The following is a 16,138-nucleotide window of genomic DNA, read 5'->3' as shown; positions in this document are numbered from 1 at the left end:
ATACATACAATTAAATTAATACTGTTCGCATTATAGTTACACGTATACCTCAACAACGTTTGATATTCGCTTTCAAATAATTGGTCCCTTAGATACTATTACCTCTTTTACGACACTTTAAAAACCAAAAGTTTGCGAATTGTGTGAGTGTATATTTAATAGCAGAGGATTAAATAATAAACCAGAAATAATGAGAATACTTAAGAGAAGTCGTCTGAATTCATCATTGCAAAAACCACGAACAAAGGAAAGCCGGTGGCATCCGCAGTCATATAAAAGGCTCAACTTCGAACTTCCCCTTCGTTAATCTCGAAAGTCCCGCTACAGGGCATATTATTTGGGTTTCGTATCGTTTGACTCCCCCTTTGTCCAGTACTTTCATAAAAATCAGTTCAAATATACTTCATCTGTCAGTAGCGCGTCATAAAGATTACGTTTTTAGGACGAATATAACCGAAAATCCCGTAAGTTCACAGTTTTGTGAATTATACTGAATAGGGAACTTGCACTAAAAATTGTTTTTACATTAAATTGTTAATTTATGTTTTAAAATGTTATATTCAAAATATTACGTCTTAACAATGAATAGTGTACGTACCACATCTAATCAAAGTTCCGCGCCTAAAATTTCCGTTTTAAACAACTTCAAAAGCGAGACCTGTGGTCTGACGTCACAGGCCACTCGTATCGTTTGTCCGTTTGGGGTGGGCCATTGCATTTAATGCAGTTTGCCCATAGATAAATAATATAGTTGAAATATCTTGTTTTATTCTGTGGCAAAAATGATTTTTTCTGTGACAGGCAAAATATTAACATTTTATCTCTGTTGACATGTATCAAAAAGTTCTTTTTTATGAAATTAGTTTGTTGGATTCTTGTGTTGAAGAACAAAGAAGAAACAAGTAACTTAAAAATAAACAAAACTTTTAGTAATAAAAGTAAGAGTAACTAAAAAGTATTGGTGCTACTATAGTATGCGGTCTACAGTCGGGTTTCTACTATACCTTGCGGTCTACCGAGGGATGCGGTGTAAGTATAAGCTGAGATGATAAAGATATTAACTTGTAAAATTACAATAATGATTCTTCTTATATATGCGTATTATTAACTTTGTAAAGAAGGATTTTGTTGCTGCTAATCACCATAATCTTTTCTCAGAAGGCTCTGAACACAATAATGAAAGGCTCCAGTAGGTACTAATAAACATTACAATAAAATATAATCTTTATTATAATGCAAATTACACCGTAATCTTTTCCAGGATATACGAAATCCTTCGATTAGAGGTAGGTAGATCAAACCCACGGGGTAAAAGTACTATAATATAATGGTACCAAACTATTGTTATAAACGGTTTAAACATGCTTATTAATAACTCTTACTTATTTGCCTTGACACCTCGCATTTCTCCAATAGAATAGCTTTTACTACTTTTTATAAAAGTTGCCACGATGAAGACATCAACGGTAGGTAAGTTAGTCAGATTGACCTTTTGAAAAACCCTCGTCCGTCATATTATGCGTTTTAAACTCTTTACAAGGTAGCACTCCACCTTATCAATTTCAGTTTAAAACTAAGCTGATTGGGGAACTACTTATTACAATATATAAGATGAACATAAATAATACCTAGGAATTTTTCATTAAAGACGATTAAAATGTAATATACCCGTGATACCTACCTTAATCGCGTTGTTTCCGCCGGTTCACCGTGGCCGGTGACGTCGAACCAATAGAAGGACGTTCAAGAGCCTCCTAAGATATTTGAATTTTATAGCATTTTCAAAACGTCGTAATTAGCGTACGGGTTAAAAATATTTGTTTTTTTTTCGCATGCAAGCGTTTTAAGATCATGTTACCTTATGTTTCTTAATATCATTTTAATATTTAAAAATTTTTGCAAGTTCCCTATTATGATGTGGAAAATTTCACGGGAATAGATCTAAAGACGTATCAAAAAGGAATTAATATAATCCTTATGATCAGCTGGATAAATTTCTGTATCTCGCAAATGTTGCTACGCCTATTATGGTAATCAGATATTTTTTCCAGTAATAATCCTATCAGGTAGTTGTCCGTTGTCTCTGCGAGACACCACAGAGTGTGGACGTAAAGCTGGATTTATAGTTTGACGTAGCGTAGACGTAGACGCAACGTAGACGCACTGGAAAAGTTCAACACCAAATTTTGTGTACATACTCTTGTTTATAAATGAACGTAAACGCATGACTGAACGTAAGAGAACGCATGACGTAACGGAACAGAAGAATTCGCCAACTTTCATCTTTTACAGTGCGTTTTTTGCGTCTGGCCAATCAAAAGGAAGAATTTTGTTCTGTCAACGAAAGTGGGCCCGCCCTCATCCATTTTGTAAAGTTGTTTACGAACATATTCGAATTTGGTTAATTATTTGTTACAATGGCGTAGCTAAATGGTAAGGCGCTTTGATTTTAAATCAAAGTATCCTAATATACGCGGGTTCGATCCCAGATGCAAATTTTTCTTCTATTTTTTTTTATACATTTTATGAGTTTAATATTTAAATAAAATATAAATAAACTGTTTAAAGTATATTAATTTCGTTGAAATCATATAATAGAAGTATAACTTCTTACGTGCGTACAAAATATACACACATTCTCTTTTTTTTTTAATTTCGTCTCATCTACGTCCTCAAATAGCTTACTTATTACATATTGTTATACTCACTGGCCTGGCGATGCGATGTGACACTCTATTCAATTACGAGAGTTGCTCTGTTAATTTTTACTAGTAGGTCATTCGTTGCCTTGGGAACACAAACAAAATCACAATATTAACTGTGTTAACTCTTAAATTACTGAGTTTGTGATGACAATTTTAAAAGGATATTACGTTCATTCTGGAAGTTACGAATTGTTACAATTTGCAAGGGGTACGTAACGTGATCCACTCTACGGAATTGCGGGCCTTGATTGTACAGGGTGTTGCATTGGGAAACGGAAATACTTGAATGGTGAATAGAGGTCACTGAGCCTGAACTGAGCTGAACCGAGTTACAGGGTGTTTTATCGATTTTGCTCATTTCGTACTGAATCCATAACTTTAGAACCACCGTATAACTTTCTGATACTTGATACACACATGTCTCATTTCGAACCCAAACCACCCAACTACTACTCACAACAAAAATCCAAGTCCAGATTAACAAAATATATAAATTCGAGCACAAACAACTCAGTTTAATGGTTCGCTTCCATTTTTTGCACAAACAGTTTAATGACTTTAATTTTGAAATTATATCGAAATTTTTAAGAACTAGTTCTAGTTAGTCCTAAATTTTTTATGCCATGATTGGCAATCGAGTGTCCACCTGCTGATCATGGAATATCTCGTGTATCCAAGAATTGGCTACACAGAAGGTCCAGTTAATCTGCTTTCCAGCTCAAAGATTGTGAGTACGTTTACAAATTATATGTATTGTCAGCCACTTAAAGTGGTGGGACAAGTTACACAAAATAAGAGGGAATGGAAAAGAATTTTTTTAAATTGCCGTGTTATATATGTTGATTTTCTTCTTCATGTGCCTCATCCTTGAAGGACATTGACGATCATCATGGCCCATTTTACTCCGTCCACAGCGGTTCTGAAGAGTTCTTAGGGCCAAAGCAGATGGGCCACTCTGCAGCGCTACTCTGTGGATCCACAGAGTGGCTGAAACAGGCGATTTTCTAGCGCCGGCGACTATGCTACGAAGTGGATCGTTTGGAAGGGTGCGGCGTTTAATGTAATGAGTGAGAAAAAAAAAGCAAGCTTGTTCAAATGATTAGAAACTTGCCGGCTAATCTTTTAAAAAGTGTGTTCGTCAAAGTCAGTTTTTGTAATGTCCATAGTTTTAAATATTTTATAAAATGTCTACCCTTTTGAAAAAATGCTAATAAACTCCATAAATGGAATTAAGAAGAACCAGACAAAAGCAGCTATATCACAGAGAAATAAGTACATAAAAAATTAACAAGTACATCTGGTATCCTACAGCCGTAAAATAGTTTGATACAATTTTCAACACAAAAAACACACACAAAGATTCCCATTACAACTGAGTGAACGAGGTCCTGTTTTTAAGGAGATGATGACATTAAATATATGTAAACATGGTAACTTGCCACCCTCTTTTAACTGATATCTTATCGTCTTGTTTTCTACAACAGACAATAAAACCTTTTTTTTGGCCGAGGATAAGACCCCACTATTTAACATAAATAAACAAACAAGATTGTGAGTATTTGTTTTGTTCAGTTCAATAATGGATTCAGACGAGAAAGTCTTCTTTCTCGTCAGAATGTATAATAAAATGTAAATATAAATCGAGAAAATATTGATTACCGGATTTATTCTTTTCGATAGGGGCTACCTTCTTTAAAATCAGGAACAAATAATTCAAAGATATCGTCCCACGCTTTTCCTTTCAATGACCTATAATAACTATACTCTCGGGTTCTTGTATCCCACATAGCCGGTGTGTTTTGGAATTAAATTAAAAATCTTTCGGAATAAAAATTCATTTTACGTGCTCACCGTGTAAACTCTCGTCAATATTTGTGGCACAAAAGTGGTCCTTCTGAATGGGTTTTGCCACTAGTGGACGCCACTAGCAGTGAGGCTCGGTGACTGTGGCTGCCCACAGTTGCTCATCTGGGGTGCGACGTCCACTTCACATAAGAACCCACGGTAAATCATCGGAAGCTGCTTTGTGGATCCACAGAAAAGCGCTGCAGAGTGGCCCGTCTGGTTTGGCCCTCATGTTGTTTTTCCACTCCACAGCTTTAAATTTTTCAAGGACGTGCGTCGTCTTCCCGGTATCATCATCATCATTTGGCCCTACAACTCTATGTGAGTCTTGGCCGCGTTTACTATTTCCCTCCATTGTTGTCGGTCCTGAGCAGCTATTTCCCATTGCTGTACTCCCATTTTGCGTAGATCGCTGGCTACTGCGTCCTTCCATCTCTTTCTTGGGCGACCAACTGACCTTTTTCCATCGGGCCTTTCCCAGAATGTGGCGTTTAGAAGTCTTTCGTCACTTGATCTTAGTACGTGACCCGCCCATCGTATTCTGTTTGATTTAATGTAGCGTACTATGTTTTCATCTCCGTATATTGTCTGGAGTTCATCATTGTGTCTTCTTCTCCATTCTCCTGTTGTCTCTTCTCTGCAAGGCCCATAGATAGTCCGCAGTATCTTTCTTTCAAGTACCAGTAATTTTGTTGTTTCCCGCTGATTCAGAGTCCAGGTTTCGCTTCCGTACGTTATTGTGGGACGAATTATTGTCTTATATACTCTTATTTTTGCTGGTCTTGAGAGTATTTTTGATTTAAGTAGGGTCCTTAACGAGTAATATGCCCTGTTTCCTGCAATAATCCTGGCTGCCACGTCCTTTTCATAGTTATTTTCAGATGTTATGATCGCTCCCAAGTACTTAAATTCTTTGACGACTTCAAAATTGTATTCATTAATTGTTACGTTTTGTCTAACCCTTGGTCTTGGGTTCTTCGTAACCACCATGTACTTGGTCTTGTCCTCGTTGACCTTAAGACCAACTTCCTTGGCTCCGTTCTCGAATAGGGTGAAAACTTCTTTTGCATCTCTGGTGGATTGTGCAATTGTGTCCACGTCATCCGCAAAGGCTAATAGTATTTTTGATCCTTGGGCGGCAAATCCGTTTGTCAGTTGTGGCTGAGCTTTCCTTACTGCATGTTCCAGTGAGAAGTTAACAGCAGGGGGGCGAGAGGATCTCCTTGTCTAAGTCCTGTGTCAATGAGGAATTCCTCCGACGTGTTGCTGCCAACTCTGATTCGTGCGGAAGCGTTCTCCGTGCTCACCTTTGCTAATCGTACCAGTTTTCCAGGTACTCCCATTTCTACCATAGTCTCCCACAATGCTTCTCTGCTAACAGAATCGTAAGCTTGTTTGAAGTCCACGAAGATTTGGTGTACATCGCGGTTGAATTCCCAGTTTTTTTCCAACACCTGGCGTAGGACGAAGATCTGGTCTATAGTCGACCTTCCCGGTCTGAATCCGCTTTGGTAGTCGCCTATTATTTCCTCTGCGTATGGAGTTAATCTTCTAAACAGTATTATGGATATAATCTTGTATGTTGTATTAATTAACGATATTCCTCTCTAGTTCCGACATATTTGTTTGTCTCCCTTCTTGTGAATAGGTATTATATGGCTTTCATGCCAGTGTTTCGGTATTTCTTCTCTTTCCCAGACTTCTCTTATAAGATGATATATCTCAAGATGTAGTTTGTCTCCCCCTGTTTTTAGTAGTTCCGCCTGTATGCCGTCTGGGCCTGGGGCTTTATGGTTTTTTAGGGACGAAATTGCGGACTTTACTTCCGCTAGTGTGGGCCCTGGTATTTCAGGTTCGGCTAACTGGTACTGTCTTTGTTGCCCTGTCGTTGTGGGGTTTTCTGTATTTAAGAGTTGCTCAAAATACTTTCTCCATTGGCGGCTTATCTCTTCGTCGTCAGTGAGCAATTGTCCTGCATCGTCTTTTATAAATCTTGGGCTGTTGATCGTGTTGCCCGTCATTGTTTTTATGTCCCTATAAAACTGTCTAGACTGACCGGTTCTATGTTCCTCCTCGAGTTGCTGTATTCGTGCTTCTAGGTACTGTTTCTTTTTTCTTCTCAAAAGTCTTCTCGTTTGAGTCCTTACTCTGTTGTAGTCTTCCCTGTTCTCTTCTGTAGGTCGCGTTAGTAGCTCCAGCCTCTTGATTGCTTTCCCGGTATACAAAAGTCTTCCCGGTATACAAAAAAAGATTAATCAAAAGATGTTTCATTTCGGTTCATAAGCTGTCTTTCATTTTCTCAATTTACTCATATTGTGAGTACACGGAACCCACTTTCGTTGGAATTTTTTTCTAGACGAATGGACGGAATGTGATTGCGTGTTGTAGTTCTGTGTTCTGTTCTAGTATACATAGTTCTTTTTGTCTCCTTTATTCGTCGTCTGCTTGCCTTGTAAATTGTAGAAGGCATAGATTAAGGATGTACCCAGAAATTGGTTCCACGATAGAGGTCTTCAGATTTTCGGAACTGGGACTTCTCATTTCGTTGATAATTTCCATTTTTTTAGAATGACCAAAGTAGCTCATTTCTCTTTCATATGTTGATAGTTATATCATAATCTCCTCAACAACCGGGCGGTTCTACACTCTTTTTAAAACAATTTCTTCAATATTCTTTTTTGAAAATGATTTCCGATGTGTAAATCGAAAGGTCAAATTTTTAGATAAAAATATAATTGCCATTACAATCAACTCTGGATAATCCCATATAAACACAATAATATGTACAGTAGAACCCCGATAAGTCGGCCTCCGATAATCCGGCAGTCCGGCTAACCTGGACCGATTTTCATCGGACAAAACAAACATTTTTTCACTTTTACGAAGAAATAAACAATACTGTGTACAACTGTATACAAACAATACAAGCACCTGTTAACAGATTTTCAAGCCATCAATGAAAGAATCTGCAAGCTTAGGATAAAAACGAATTTCTTTAACATAACCCTTATAAATGTACACTGTCCCACAAATGAACAGGAAGAAGACACTAAGGTAGCCTTTTATCAAGATCTAGAACGAATCTATGACTCAATACCAAGAAACGACATTAAAATGGTGATAGGCGACACAAACGCCAAGATCGGAAAAGAAGAAGAGTACATATGGGTAATAGGGAAACATAGTTTGCATAGAGACACAAATGAGAATGGTCAGTTTCTAATAGATTTTGCAGCTGGAAAGAATATGATTATCAGTTCGACATGCTTCCCACATCGGGACATACATAAGGGCACTTGGATATCATCTGACGGAAACACAATAAATCAAATAGACCATATACTGACTGAAAAAAGAATGGCGACGAGTATATTAGATGTAAAAAGCAGACGTGGCGCAAGCTGTGACTCAGACCATCTACTAGTACAGACACGGTTTAGATGCAAAATCAGTCGACAGGTAAAGGAAAAATATCCAAAACAAGAAAAACTAAACTTAGATAACCTAAAAGTCTCTGAGGTACAAGAAAGATTTGAGAGAACAGTGGATGAAAAATTACTAGAAGAAAACAGAGCAGACTTCACAATAAAAAATCAATGGAACAACATAAGCAGTATCATACTAAACACAGCGAAAGAAGTCCTAGGAACAAAGACACAACGGAGAGAAGAAACATGGTTCGATGAAGAATGCAAACAAGATATACAGGAAAGAAATGAAGCACATAAGAATTACATACTCAGACGTACTAGAGAGAGAAAAACAGAATTTGAGAACAAAAGACGAAGAGCAGATAAACTGTGCAGGCAGAAAAAGAGAAAGTACGAAAACCAACGGATACTAAACATAGAGAGGGAGTTTAAGGAAAACGAAACACGTAGTGCATACCAATTTATCAAACATTTAAGACAGGGATACAAACCGAAGACTAACTAGCCTCTGCAAAAATAAGAAGGGTGAAATCATTAGCGATATGGACGAAATTAAGATAACCTGGATGACACAACTTAAAGAAGTATTAAACAAAGGGGCACAACCACCATTACAACAACAGAGGCAGCAGCAGGCACGGCAGGAGGTACAACAACAAGAGCTGGGGGAAGATGGAGAAGAAAATGAATTAACTAGACCCTCAACGCTAGAGGAGGTCCAAACGGCAATCCACATACAAAAAAGCCATAAAGCACCGGGAACAGATAAAATACCGGCAGAACTACTCATGCAAGGAGGAAGGAATTTGACACAACAGATGTACCAGCTAATACGAGAGATATCGATAGAAGAAGAAATCCCCCAACAATGGAAGAAAAGTAAAATCTGCCCTATTCATAAAAAGGAGACAAACTGTTGTGTCAGAATTATAGAGGCATCTCTTTACTTTGTTCGGGATACAAAATATTCACAAATATCCTTAATCGAAGACTTCAACCTCTCACGGAAAAAATCATCGGGGAATATCAAGCAGGGTTTAGGCAAAATAGATCTACCAATGACCAAATATTTAGAGTTAAACAAATACTAGCCAAAGCATGGGAATATGACATGGACGTTTACAATCTCTTTGTAGATTTTAAACAAGCCTATGATTCAATAGATAGAACAATTCTACCTAATATATTGGAAGAATTTGGCATACCATCAAAATTAATACGACTAGTGCAAATGACAATGACAGAAACAGAAGCACAGGTATGTATTCAAGGACAGATCACTGATAACGCAAGGACTGAAACAAGGCGACGGACTGGCTCCAACGCTTTTTAATTTTGTTCTTGAATATGTAATTAGACGGTTGACGGTGAGCGGAAATAACATACTTACAAACAAATCTACCCAATTAGCAGCATTCGCAGATGATATTAACATAATGAGCAGAACAATGAATGCAGCGGAAGAAACCTAAGTTGAGTTGAAACAGAGTGCAGAAACAGTAGGGCTAGCAATAAATACAAATAAAACAAAACTACTTATACAAACCAGATCAAATAGACCGGCGCAACAACACTTTATTGACGATATAGAACACGTGAATAGATTCACGTACCTTGGAATGGATCTGGTCGCAAGCGATGAAGAAGAACCGGAAATAAATAGAAGGCTTGTGCTGGCAAATAAAGCTTATTTCGCGATGGGCCAGATATTCAAATCGCGAGACGTACACCGGAAAACAAAACTCCGGGTCTATAAAACAATAATCAGGCCCATAGTAAGTTATGGCTGTGAAACATGGGTGGTGACACAGAAATCTGCCAATGCATTAGATGTGTTTGAAAGAAAAATATTACGTAGGATACTGGGCCCAATAAGTGAAAATAACAACTGGCGAATTAGGTATAATAGAGAAATATACGATCAATATAGCGAACCAACTCTAGCACAATACACTAAACTACAGAGATTACGGTGGGCAGGAAACGTGGTCCGCATGCATGAGAATAGAATCCCCAGAAAATTGCTAAATGCAAGAATGCAGGGAAAAAGACCTGTTGGAAGACCTAAAAAGAGATGGGAAGACGAAGTTGATGAGGATGCCAGGAACTTCCTGGGAACGCGTTCATGGAAAAGAACAGCGGTAAATCGAAATGATTGGAGAAGCTTGTTGAAGGAGGCCAAGGCTCGATTTGGGCTGTAGTGCCATTGGATGGATGGATGGATGTGTATAACTGTACGTATAATTTAGATGTATCGTGCATAATATGTATTTCATGTTTTTGCAATTATAATGTGTATTTGTTTATTATTTATATGTATTTGATTACTTTTTACCATATTCTCCGGCTAACCCGGATTTTCGATAGCCCGGATCGGCCGCGGTCCCTATTAATCCGACTTATCGAGGTTCCACTGTACTTTATTTCATTTTATATTCAAACATACCTTTTTCTCAGTGTACAGAAATGTAATTTAAAATACGCACCGGAATGGAGATATACCTCCATAGAACAAGACGTGGCCGAAAGTCGGTTTTTACATATTTAAGATAGCGAGAGCTTAAAGAAAAATGGAAAACAGCATGAAAAGTAACAAACCTACGCCCAAACTATTTCCATATTTTTATTTGCATAACAATAGAGCACTTACGTGCTCTTTGTGGTTTCACCGGAGAAAGAGGAAAAGCCCATAGTATTATAGGTTTCTTGGCTTTCGTATTCTATGGAACTTTGTTGTTAAAAGTTCTAACGTACTGTTTCGGATTACTGAAAATTGGAGAAAGTAGGTTCTAATTTTGTAAGAGAACAGTGATTACTAGAATTTCTTTGTGCTTTGGGATAAAACTTATTTAATACCGATAATTAACGTAGATTAAAATAAGAAATACATTTAAAAAAAGTCTAGTTATTATTTCTTATTTTATTCGTAGTACATTCTTTGACGGTTTTTGCTGTAAATTTTAAAGAACCGTTTCGATTGGCATGAAATTTGGCATCCGCATGACTACATGTCAAAGAAAAAAAGTGATGTCTTGCCCTGGGGGTGAGCTTCACCCCTTCTCGTGGAATGAAAAACATACGTTCAAAATAATACAGTACTTAATACTTTTATTTAATACAGTTTTTCACTAAGTCAATACTTTTCGAGTTATTTACGAGTACGAGTGAATATTTTTCAACAAAACATACAATTTTTCGCAAAAAATTCAAAAAGTAAGTATTTTATCGAAAAAACATTGTTAGCAAAAGTGAATAAGTGGATAAGTCAAATCTTAAATTTTTATTCTTCAAAACTAATAAAATGTTTAAAATGGCCATACCGAAAAATTGCATTTCTGAGTTATCGACTTATTCACAGATGGTACAGAAATATAGCCTGTAAAAAAGTGAAAAATGGTGTATGTGTTATAGTCAAAGCCCGAATTTAAGGCACTCCTAGGTTTGACTAGGCAATCCTCAGGTCTGACTGACGGTCTTAGTCAAAGCCCGAAATAAATTACACTTTCGGCCTTTGACTAGTCAAACCTAGGAGAGACTACGTTGGTCAGGCAAAGGTCGAAATTTAATTTAAGAAATCGGGGTTTGACTAGTCAAACCCCGATCAGCTATTAAAATGTCGTAATAGGTTTCATAGAACGTCATTTTTTAATTGTAATGTTTATTATTTTGATATTGTCGTAATTAAAATAAAAAAATTAGTGTTTATTCTCGCATTCTGAGGCATTATGGCATTTAGAGTTGCTCAATAAGTTAGACCATTTACACTTACATGGTTTTGAAGAGCACTTCTTATTTCAGTGGTATTTTATAATCCTGGTCCTACAAATTTATAATCTTTTGTACTAATTTCTCTTAGAGACAGCTTAACGTCTGGAACATCTTCGAAATTAGGAAAACTCTTTTTGTATTCTCATATTTGATTTCTTGAAAAAAGTAGGTATGTTTATTGTTGCGTATTTCTTACGAACTCTATATAAACCGTCAACATTATTGTTTTATCTTGTATGATGTATGATAACTAAAATATTTCAAGCATCTCCTTGGCACGCGTTCGAGCATGCGTTGTGCACAGACAGAAAAGATTAAAATAAATAAAGAAAATGCGATTGAAGGTCTTCATGCCCAGCCTAATGCTATGAAACAATTAAGTGAAAAAAAATGTCTTAAATTTCGATCGGAAAAACTGTAACAATACCTATCCCCAGCTTTGATAGAGTCCAAGAGGATGCTCGAAATATTTTGAGTAGCATACAAGATAAAACAATTGACGGTTTATATAGAGTTGGTACGAAACACGGAACAATAAACACAATTTTTTCAAGAATTCAAATAAGAGAATGCAAAGAGAAATTTCCAAATTTCGAAGATGTTCCAGACGTTAAGCTGTCTTTGTCTCTAAGCCAAGCCGCACACCAAAGAAACATGAAACGAAAAACTTGAAACATGAAACGAAAAACATGTTTCATGAAAAGAAAACACTGCTAAACAAATCTCAAAGTCCGCCTACCAATGAAACGAGTGTGATTCATGCTCATGACACATTTTTATTTTCGGAGAGTTTCATAAATGGCCGGACATATATTTGTTTAGCAGTGGTTTATTTCCATGAAACGTAATTTACGTTTCATGTTTCTTTGATGTGCCTGCCTTAGAGAAATAATTAGTACAAAAGATTCTAAATTTGGAAGACAAGAATTTATAAAATGCTACTGCAATAAGAAATGCTATTTCAAATTACGTAAGTGTAAAAGGTCTAACGTATTGTGCAACTCTATATGCCATAATGCCTCAACATGTGTGAATAAACAATATTTTTTTATTTTAATTACGACAATATAAAAATATTAAACATTAAAATTAAAAAATGACGTTTTATTAAACCTAATCTAACAAATTACGACATTCTAATAGCTGATCGGGGTTTGACTAGTCAAACCCCGATTTCATAAAATTAAACTTCGACCTTTGCCTGACCAACTTAGTCTCTCCTAGGTTTGACTAGTCAAAGACCGAAACTGTAATTTATTTCGGGCTTTGGCTAAGACCGTCAGTCAGACCTGAGGATTGCCTAGTCAAACCTAGGAGTGCCTGAAATTCGGGCTTTGACTATAACATATGCATGCAGTCTCTAGACCAGTGGTGGGCAAATTTTTTTAGTGAGGGGCCAAAAAGTTCAAGAAATCCTATAGGAGGGCCAGAATTATAGAAAAATGCATTTTGTGTTAAAGCTATATGTATACTGTCCATGTCGATGGACCCCCGGCGGGCCGGATTAAATACTTTCGCGGGCCGGAGTTGGCCCGCGGGTCGTACTTTTCCCATCACTGCTCTAGACCTAGTAGAAGCAGAGTTATAGCTAAAGAAAAATAGGTTCATATTCGCCAAATTCCAAATAGACCGTGAAATAACCAAAAAGTGAAGCACTTTTTGGAGAAACATTATTACAACTATTTTAAAGAGTTTAAAAAGCCTTATTTCTGTTCATATAAAAAAGAATCTAGCATCAAATGTAAGCAAGTTACGTTCACAATACAGTTGGTCATTTAGTCCTAGAACCTTCTACAATAGACCATTTTAAAGGTAATTGATTTTTCTTTGTATTAAATGCATTGCATATACCTAAAACTGCATAGAAAAAAATATGTTTGCGAAAAAATGGGGAAAATGATCCAAATTGGTGTGATTGACAAACTTGTAGCTAAGATAATGTCATTCCTAAGACTTATATCTAATTCTAAACGTCATTTTAGAGAGGAAGGAAAGAAGTTATTTTCTGTGAAGCAATATCTATTCATCCAACCCCGTGGAAAAAGTTACGGGACAGAAAAATCGCGTTTTTCCTGTTTTCTTTTTGCTTCACTTTTTTAAATACATTTTGTAAAAAAAGATTATTTTCGACTTTAGAAGGTGATTTTCGATAATATGAAATTTTATTTTGAACAATTTTCTCTAGATCTATATGTACAAAAAGATTAGCACTCCGTGATTTTTTTTTATACTTGGAGGTCCATTAAACATATGAAGCAATCAAACACATGTAACGTTGTAAATCCTGTTAGCCCACTTTTTTTTGACATACATAATCAGTAGTTTATATGTTCAGAAGTAAACGCTACAGGCTATGTGACCACGTATCATGAGCGTTCAGACGATTGTTGTGTTAAAAAAGATTTTACAAAAATATTAGTTTTCGAAGATTTATCCATAAACACACTGATTTTATTAAAAGCGTTTTGACATACTTTTATAAAACCTTCCTAATAACGGTGAATTATAAAAATTCCTTTACATATTATTAATTTGTGCAAAGTTTACATGAAAAAATATCACTTCCATTAAAAAAGTGTCACACTCTGTTCTTTCATTCCCACTATTTTCGTACGCCTTCTACATTTTTCATTAAAACGAATGGGCTTTATATTGGAATTATTTTTATGTAGGTAACGTATATCTAAAGATTATAAAAATATGAAACCATCTCGTATTTTCGAGGAATTGTAAATGTTTTAATATAACTGAAACGTTGACTGGGATTTATCCAAGTGAAAAAAATAAAATATTAAAATCTCTGAATTCATGGGCTTTCGAAGCACATGGTTACCGTTAAATTTGAATCGCTTGGGTATTGGTTTAGCGTAAAATTAAAGAATATCGGCAAACGATTATTAGTTTTTTTTATTAAAAATCGATTTCGTATTCTAATTTTAATACACCATAAAAGTACCTAGTTGCTTGAAAAAAACCTTTTATAGTACAGTGGAACCTCGATAACTCGGATTAATTGGGACCACGGCCGATCCGGGTTATCGAAAATCCGGGTTAGCCGGAGAATATGGTAAAAAATTAATAAAATACGGTATACTTACAGATAAACTCAGTTATAATTGAAATAACATGAAATATATATGCACAGTACACATCTAAATTACGTTTAGTTGTATAGAGTATAGAGTATTGTTTATTTCTTGGTAAAAAACTCAGTCAGTTTCGGTTGTTATATATTTGATCTGCCGTTAAATTTTCTTCTCTCACAAAATCCAAAAACTTGTTTTCATAGTCATGAGCAGCGTTGTTGCCCCAGATAGACTTTCTCCAGTGATAGATAGTTGGCGTATTCCATGATGTTTTTGCCATCTATCCAGCCAATCTTGATTCGCAGTGAAATTTGGTTCACAATCAGGCAACATTTTATTCAGCTTGAGTGCTGATTCTTGAATAATTGGTCCAGACACTGGTAAACCACGTTCGCGTTCCGCACAAAACCACACATACAAAGCGTCGTCGAGAGTCTCATTTTTAGCTTTATTCGCTTTGCACCGATTGTCCAAACTGTCTTTTGTTATCATTTTGAAACAAAATTCTTCAATTTTAGTTCTATTTTTCTTCCAATCCGATACTGTAGATCTACCGACACCATATGAGGCTGCAATTGTTTTTAAAGATTCGCCTTTATCAATCCTACCTAATGCTTCTAGTTTCTTTTCCATTGTCACTGCAACATTTTTACGTTTTGTTGCCATTATGTACAAAAAAAAACACGCAAACACAAACCTATCTGAAGCACCATTACAGAACGGAAGCGAACAATACGTCTGTACTACACACAATACGGTCACAATCTGAACGATGTTATGTTACTTAAGAACAGTGGAGACATTGTTAAAAAAAGGATTTTTAAATAATCTTTTAGTCTTTTTTTAAACAATGCTAAGACAGTTTGAAGTAAATAATGGAATACAGGTGCCTGTTGTTTCCGATAATCCAAGTAAATGAACGTCGCTCTGCCGCCGTTTTTACTAATGCCATGAGTCATTTTTACTATTGTATAGTTCAAATTACACAAATATCCATTATCTCTCAAATATTATATTACATACATTTTTATTGTTGAAATGTTTGTCTGATGAAAATCGGTCCGGGTTAGCCGGATTTCTGGGTTATCGGGGGCCGACTGATCGGGGTTCCACTGTAAATACTACATTCTCATTACCAAAGTATTATGGTCATATTTCTCCTATTAACATAGCTTGTAAACTTCTTGAGAAAATTAAGACTTCTATGGTTTTTGGAAAAGTCTAATCAAATTACAAATTTTTAATTAGGGTTTCGACATAATCGATCCACTCGGGACAACCTTGCCCTTCTACAAATAAAATG

At 36.1% G+C, this 16,138-nt stretch overlaps 1 protein-coding gene across 1 annotated transcript; it reads right to left on the bottom strand.

Annotated features, from left to right (window-relative positions):
• Window positions 1-15,009: 15,009 nt before the first annotated feature.
• LOC114333835 (jerky protein homolog-like) lies at window positions 15,010-15,501 on the bottom strand. Its single transcript, XM_028283826.2, has one exon. The coding sequence runs from the start codon at window positions 15,499-15,501 to the stop codon at window positions 15,010-15,012; it is 492 nt and encodes a 163-aa protein (XP_028139627.1).
• Window positions 15,502-16,138: the final 637 nt, after the last annotated feature.

Source organism: Diabrotica virgifera, chromosome 5, assembly GCF_917563875.1.
Source record: "Diabrotica virgifera virgifera chromosome 5, PGI_DIABVI_V3a".
In the NCBI taxonomy this organism is placed as follows: Eukaryota; Metazoa; Arthropoda; class Insecta; order Coleoptera; family Chrysomelidae; genus Diabrotica; species Diabrotica virgifera.
This window is presented reverse-complemented; position numbering and strand designations above follow the sequence as displayed.